Source organism: Cardiocondyla obscurior, linkage group LG17, assembly GCF_019399895.1.
Source record: "Cardiocondyla obscurior isolate alpha-2009 linkage group LG17, Cobs3.1, whole genome shotgun sequence".
Taxonomy (NCBI): Eukaryota; Metazoa; Arthropoda; class Insecta; order Hymenoptera; family Formicidae; genus Cardiocondyla; species Cardiocondyla obscurior.
The window spans coordinates 4,746,130-4,754,120 of NC_091880.1; the positions used below are offsets into that span (position 1 = coordinate 4,746,130).

At 36.2% G+C, this 7,991-nt stretch overlaps 1 protein-coding gene across 1 annotated transcript; it reads right to left on the reverse strand.

The window, feature by feature from the left end:
• Positions 1-5,444: 5,444 nt before the first annotated feature.
• On the reverse strand, positions 5,445-6,958 carry LOC139109416 (NADPH:adrenodoxin oxidoreductase, mitochondrial-like). The gene is made up of 5 exons (XM_070668466.1): positions 6,732-6,958; positions 6,387-6,568; positions 5,976-6,281; positions 5,615-5,890; positions 5,445-5,554 (listed from the first exon to the last, which is right to left on the reverse strand). The coding sequence occupies exons 1-5, from the start codon at positions 6,956-6,958 to the stop codon at positions 5,445-5,447; spliced, it is 1,101 nt and encodes a 366-aa protein (XP_070524567.1).
• Between the last annotated feature and the right edge of the window lie 1,033 nt (positions 6,959-7,991).

Below are 7,991 nucleotides of genomic sequence, written 5' to 3' on the forward strand. Positions count from 1 at the left end.
ATTTTAAGGGAATTTTTTTTTGGGAGTTTTTTTTGGGGGGAGTCTTGGTTTTGCTTATAAACTTTTTCGAGGACGCTTTTCTCGCTCGCCTATACTTGGCGCTTTTTTTGAACCTTTTTTTTAAAAAGGTCAGTTTTTTGGGGGATATCATTCATTTTGTAGTTATAATTTTTTGTGGGGGAGTCTTGGTTTTGCTTAAAAACTGTTTTAAGAAAGCTTTTCTCGCGCACTTATACTTGGCGCTTTTTTAAACCTTTTTTTTTTAAAAGGTAAGTTTTTGGGGGAAATATCATTTATTTTGTAGTTATAGTATAATCTAGAGACACGTTAATGTTAAGCGTTACGTGCACAAGAAGCGTGATCGAGCGTGTCATTACGCGAGATCTTTTATTCTGAGCTATTGAGATGTTTGGATCTCAACAACGGTCTAACCAATCGCTTTCTAAACGTGTTCCTTTATATATAAGTTTGTACATAAAATACACGTTTTTTGTTTTATTAATTTTTACTGTACGATTGAGACTTTTTCGAAAAATGTTTGATAAAATTGATGCTATAACAAGTTCGGGGTGAACTTATGTCACACTTGTACGGTTCGACATGTGTTTGTAATATTATAGAAAATAAAATGGGCCCCATCCGATGCCCAAACTCGTAAGACGCATAAAATTAATTCTTTTCGTCTCTCCGTTGTAGTATTACATTTGACGCCTCATTCTTTTTTATATGTATGTAATAATGTTTTATTCTCTTTACGAGGTACATTCGGACTTTCGTCTCCTTACAATCTTTAAAACTCTACAAACTTAACCATACTAATAACATTTCTTTATAAACATCTCCTTACATATAACATCTCTTCCTTGCCTTATAACATTTTCTTATCCCTATTTTTTTTTTTTTTTCTCTTCTTTTTCTTCTACCAATTTTACACTCTTCTGTCTTCTTTTACATTTTTCTCTTACTTCATTTATCCTTATTCTTTCTTATCAGTCTTCCATCTTCTTTTCATTCCTCTTCTTTCTTGTCCTTCCCTGCAAATAACTTACTTCCTACTTTTCGCTTTTCTTACTTTCTCTAAACGCCGCTTAGCACACGAGAGAGAGAAAGAGAGAAAGAGAGATACCCATACGTTACACTCACACCGCCAAAATCATTCTCTTACTCTACCTATTCATTCTCATGAACCCCCGCTTCCGACGCTTTTACATCTTCATAGTCTACCTCATTCATTCTTTCATTCTCTCCTATTCCTTCCCTTACCTTTTCCAGTATTCTTAACCATTCCTCCTCATTTCCCTCCCCTCCCAATACATCTCCAACTGCCTCCTCCCAACTCCTCCCGTCCCCCCAGTTTACACACTCCTCTAAAACATATTTCCACGTTTCCTCCTTATCCAAACACATCCTACACTTTTTTTTATTTATTTCCTCCCAGTATCTATTTCCTCTCATATCATCTTCCACTCTAAACCTCCCCACCCTTTGCCATTTCTCCTCCTTCCATCCCTTCTTTAAATATTCCGATACTCCTTCCTCCTTTATTTTTCCATAATCCTTATTAAATTTTCCCATTCTTATTTTTTCCCATCTTTCCTTTCTTTGCAATTCTTTATCTTTTACCACTATCTGTTTACCTTTCAGTCCCTCTTGTTCTCTTCTTTCTTCTATCCTCTCCAGCGTCCATCCTAATCTTTCAAAAAATTCCTCTCTTTCTTTTTCCCATTTTCCACTTGTTTTTCCTTCCCTCGCTCTTTCCTTCATTTCTTCCTAATATCCTCTTGCTAAAACTCCCCCTCTTCCTTCTTCCAATCTTTTCTCATACTTCCAAGCCCTCATTCTCGCTTTTCCAGACAACTTTTCTCTCTGAAATTCCTCTCTCATTATATACCCCGGCACACTTCTACTTACTCCCATTATCTATCTTAGATACCTCTCATGCACCGTTTCAATCTCTTCCCTTTCCTTCCACCCCCATATCTCCACCCCATAGCTCATTACTGTCCATACAAGCCTGTCAAACAGCCATAATCTTCTGCCCCAATCTTTTCCAAATTTCTTTTTGCCAATATTCCATATTTGTCCCATCACCCTTGCTGCTTTCTTTACTCTTTCCTTCACGTGCTCTTTCTGATCTTCATTCCTTATCACATATCCCAAATAATTAAATCTTTTAACCTCCTCTATTTCTTTACCCTTCCATACCCACTTTACCCTTTTCCATCTCCCTCCCCCTTTTCGGCACCTCATCACCTTTGTCTTGTCCACATTTACCTCCAATCCCTTTTCTTCCACATATTCCTCTAATGTCTTCAGCATTCCCTTCATTCCTGCTTCCGTTTCTGCAATCAGTGCAATGTCATCCGCGTACGCCAGCGAGTACACCCTCCTGCCCTTCATCTTTGTTCCACCCCATCCACCCTTTTCCAATTCTTCGTCCAAGTCTGCCAGCAGGATCGTGAACAAGCTCGGGCTCAGCGGACATCCCTGCCTTACCCCTCTCACCGTCCAAAATTTTTTCCCTTCCTCTTTCTTTACTCTAACTTTGCTACTCGTCTCCTCCAGTATCTCTTCGCACCTTTTTACTAACCCTTCTCTTACCCCCCTCTTTATCATTGCTTCCAATTTTCTTCTGTCCACAGAATTAAAGGCTGCCTTCATATCAATGAAAGCTATTACTAGCTTCTCCTCCTTTCCATCTATTCTTCTATTTATCAGCTGGTTTAAAACATAAATTTGATCCAACGTCCCCATGTATCTCCTGAATCCTGCCTGACTCTGTGGAACTATTTTTTTTTCTTCCACTTCTTCTCTTATTCTTCTCTCCAAAACCGACGCATACACTTTATACCCTGTTTGTGTCAGTGTTACCTCTCTGTATTCTTCCACTTTTTCTCCTTTTCCTTTCTTTAAGACTGGCACAACTATCCCTTCCCTCCACTCTTCTGGAAACCCTTCCCCTTTCCACACCCTTTTGCATATTTCCCATACCTCTTCTTTCACCTCCTCTCTCCCTTCTCTCATACGTTTTTATATAGGTTTGCAATATTTAGTTTTGTTTATCACTACTCGAGTTTCTCGAGAAAAATCTTTGGCTTCGTTTAGCAGAAAAAACTGCTTTGCAACTATTATAAAAATATTAAAATTGATTAGCGCATTTTTAATAAAATTAGTAAAATTTATTTCAAATTTAGATCGTATTAATATTGTTCGGGATTACGTTCTGTACCGCCAGTTTATATTTCCCGGTATACCGGCGCTGCAAACGTACGCACTAACGATAGTGTGTGAGTATTGCGGAGAGGCTCGCAAGCACGAACGTGTCGGTCGTTATTATTCGATTCGGTTCTGTTTTATTTTCACTGAAAAAACGGCCTGTGCCTGCAAGTGACTGTTGAGCATAATTTAGCGAGAGTGTCGGCTATTTAAGCTGTTACCACGAAAGTGACAAGGTCCGAGCGTACCACGAACGTGAAAACAACTCCCTGAACGGAGAGACTCACAGCCTGAGCTGTCGATTTCTGAGAGGGCCCATCGGTGGTCATAGCCTATAATTTGTTACTTAGACAAGGTAATCTAATCTGATATAATTATATGTTTCTTTGCATGTATTATTTTGTTTGGCTTTTCCCACCTCCCACGCAGGGGGTGGGTTTTTATGCCTTTATAAATGTTTAGATCACAAAATCAGGTTTGTTCTTATACCTTCCCCTTTCTACGGTAACTCATCTCCCCCCCCCCATGTTAAAGAAATTCAATTACAGTCCAAAGGCCAGCGGTTTCTAAAACAAATATTTTTGTAGAGAAGATTTTATTCAAAAAATTATTCGAAGTTAAAAGTATCAAGAAAAACCTAGGTTCATGCTTGTACGGTTTTACATAAATTTGTAATATTTAAGGGGAAGCTAAAGCCGTTGCCGAACTTGCACGGCGTCGATATGATAGGTCAAGCGCAAATTCCGTACCGGAACGTGGCGACATCTGGAGCTTCGTAATATGCGTGCAATAGACCTTTGCCAGATTTGCCCGCTTTACCTATCCTGTCCTGTCTATCTTGATGACCATGTGCAAAGAGGAATCATATTTTTTATAAATAAATTGTTACAGCGTAATAAACAATTTATTTATAAAAAATATGATTTCTCTCTGTACATGGTATTATAAAAAAAATTTTTTTTTAATAAAAAAACAAATTATAAGTACATAACGGGACTAGAAACCGGCGCTCGCACGATCGTCAAATTAGCAGGCCCGCTGTTAGCCGTTGCGCTACAGAGATATTTTATTAGTTTAGACTAAGTTACTGGTACTTGTATAATAATAGTATCAATTGAACATTTACAAGAAATGTATGTAATAATCAGCTAGATTACTAAAAGATTGAGTATTCTTGCTGTTAAATTCACATATTTATTGTAAATGTTAAAATGCTACTGTGTCAAGTATCAACTATAGTACTCTCTACTTATAAAAGTCATAACTTATTCATTCATGTTTGTAGCTAACACCAGAAGTAAAATATGTATAATATACACATTTTTCTTGTGGTATCAGGTACATATACAGGGTGTCCCAGACCAGTGTATTTTATTTTTAATGGTAGGTAGAACGCGTTAAGAAAAATCGAAAAGTTTAATAGCACTTCGTAAAATTCTCATTCGTTTCCGAAAAAATTAATAAAATATTAATAGGTAAGAGGGACAAGGAAACTGCAAGCTGTGTGCGAGCGAGAGACAAGCACCGGCGAGTATTCCGAAGAGAATGGGCGGAGTTAGCGCGTAGAGAGTGATGCGAGGCAACGATACGCGAGTGAGACAAAGCGACGATACACGAGCGAAGCGAAGCAACGATACGTGAGTGAGATGAGGCGACGATACGCCGGTGCTTGTTTCTCGCTCGCACGGCTCGCAGTTTCTTTGTCCCTCTTACCTATTAATATTTTATTAATTTTTTCGGAAACGAATGAGAATTTTACAAAATGCTATTAAACTTTTCGATTTTTCTCAACGCGTTCTACCTACCATTAAAAATAAAATACACTGATTTGGGACACCCTGTATAAATTGTTACAACTGTTATTATAAAAAACAGAGTACATGCCTACGCTCTTACTTTATAATACAATTATATCACGCTTGATACATATACGAAACAGTACTGTTACCAGACAATATACATGAAATGTGTGAAAAACATAAATTAATTATTTAATCTTTCTGCTGTGTATTTTACACGTTTCATGTAAATTGTTTGGTGCCACTGTTCCATGTATCAGACATAATACAATTTGTAACGGTAGCGACTCTTGGTGTCGCGTATGTCTTGTCGGATTGAGCCGTGCATTGACCCGTGACGGCCGCGGGGAGCTGTGGCAAGGCAGCGAAGCCACCACGTCACAACATATATAAATTATGTTTGAATTTTTTACGGATTTTGAAATATTCTCATACATTTTCAGCAATTTCCAGCATTTCCGTTACGTTGACTATTTTTTCCCGTACTTTTTCTTGTCTCTTGCCGCGTTCTTGTTCAACGCGATCAATCCTCTGCCAATCTTCATAAAATACAGTTTAAACTCCCTTAGTTTTTAAGATTTCGCTCAGAGCAGCCCAACCATGAGCCTGTTTTGTTGTATTTGACGACAATTCATTATGTATCAGCTTAGCAACTTGAAACGCATTTGTCATGGTTTTTATAAGTACATCGGTTGAACCGGTGGTTGCCCATCCTGCAATGTAGAGATTTCCTTCGACTTTACCATTAGTATTTTCTACATGTCTCTTCTTTGTGTTAAATGGTATTAAGTTATCGATTTGAACGGCCTTGTAACCGATGCTGCGCAAACCCAGACCACATAAAATTTCCTCAAAGTCGCCGGTCATCTCGGCGACTTTGAGAAAATCTCATGTAGTCTGGGTTTGCCACCTGATTTTGTATTGTTTCTCCTCGCAACTGATTGATCGCAAATTTGATACCCTCCAATTTTTTATCACCAAGAAACTCGACAGGGCTGCGCAAAAAAATCGGATATAATTCTTTAGTGTACATTGAATCACACTTAGATTCTTTTAAAGATTGCAGCATAAGCTCTATTTGTCGTTTACGGGTTCTATCTAAAGTTGGAACCATTGCTTCTATGTTTTCAAAATCTTGCTCTCGCCAGAAAGTTCTGCAACTCTCTAGATTAAGAATCTCTCGCAATTTTGCGATCATGAATGCGGCCTGCATAGGTCCTCTTCGTCCGACCATAAAAACTTTTCTCAATTTACTGTGACATAAAGCTTCCAAGACGTATGACGTAATGTCAGTGCTCAAAAAATTTGTAATCGTTTAAATTATAGAAAAAAAAAATTCTAATTTAAAATAAAACCCCAGTTAGAGATTACGTATTACTTTGAGCTTATCGACCGGTGTCAAAAGATTCCTCGCAATATCTATGGCCACATTATTTTGACCTATAACAACTACTTTCTCCACATGTAAATTAATCTTGAAATTTTTATTTTCCGGAACTCCATTATACCAACCAACAAAATTCTGAGGCGATATCACATTATTTACATTTTCACTGGGTATATTAAGTAATCGATCAAATTGAGCGCCATAAGTCTGAAATAAAATTAAAAAAAAAAAAAAAAACAGATAATTAAACAAAAATCAATAAAATTGGTAATACGATCGAGTTCGAATATCAAATACATACTAGTAACACAACATTATAGTTTTCTCACAGATCTTTAATAACATCTAAGCCAACTGTAACGTTGCCTACAAATTTAACATGTGGATTGATCGCGACTTTGTAAAACGTATTTATAACGTTTTTCAATTCCGAATAATCCGGAGCAACTCCATAGCGTATAAGGCCAAAGGGAATTGGTAATTTTTCCAGTATATCAATTTTTACAGTATTCAAATCCTGATAACCAATTTTGTGCAATTTTATCTTCTTTTTCATAGTATATTTACAATTATTTAATATACAATTGTTATGTACAAAAAACTTTCAACATTACAGAACATACAACGTTCCTCAAGAAAATTAATAAAAATAATACCATTGTTAATTGTAACATAATTAATATATTTTTAGTACCTTCAGTAATTTTTGAGCCGCATAAAAGCCCGCTGGACCTGTACCGACAATGCATATCTTAGGTGTGCATTGTACGGTACATAGTGAACGGATACAGCTATTTAAAATGTTGAATCTTATCTTTATAATGCTGATTTCTCTTTTATTTTAATTTTTTTTATCGTTGCACCACTATATCACGTTGTTTTATTTATCACATGTCCGTGTAAGGTGTTTTTTAAAGGTAGCCTTAATTATTGTTTTATGTATTAAATTCAATTTCAAAGTATTAGTTGTCTCACGTATAAAATAAGCAGGTCCCACAAATGCTTTGGATCTGAAAATATTCAGCACGTTATTTATAATTAAATTACAATTGCGTAAAATTATTAAGTAAGAATAAAATAAAAGCAAGATTATCAGTATGAAACTCTTAAAATAAGATATTATTTTTGTTTAGATTTTAAACAAAAAATGTTTTTGATCTCCTGACTGATCTATATTCAAAATATGTGCATTTCTCTGGTAAGACACAAAAAGATACCCCAAGTCTTATGATACATAAATAATAAGTAATTAATACTGCAATCGGAACAACCAGCTCTAAGCGAGTTGAACAAAGAGAACAATTTATAGAATTGACAGTGTCCTAACTTTGAGGTTAAATTTCGCAAAGTATACACCGGCATTATCTCGATTTCTCAACGAGAACTGAAAAAAAAGGAAAAGTAACATCTTACCTGCTCAATTTTACGTTGCCGCTTAATTTGCTTTATTTTTTCCTCTTTTTTCTTTCTTTTAGTCGCAAATAAAAGAATAACAATGTAATCAGTTTTCATTCAAATTTGCTCGCTATCGTTGACTATCGTTACAAGTGCGGCTTGGAGGTGATATCAGAAGCAAAATATGTATAATA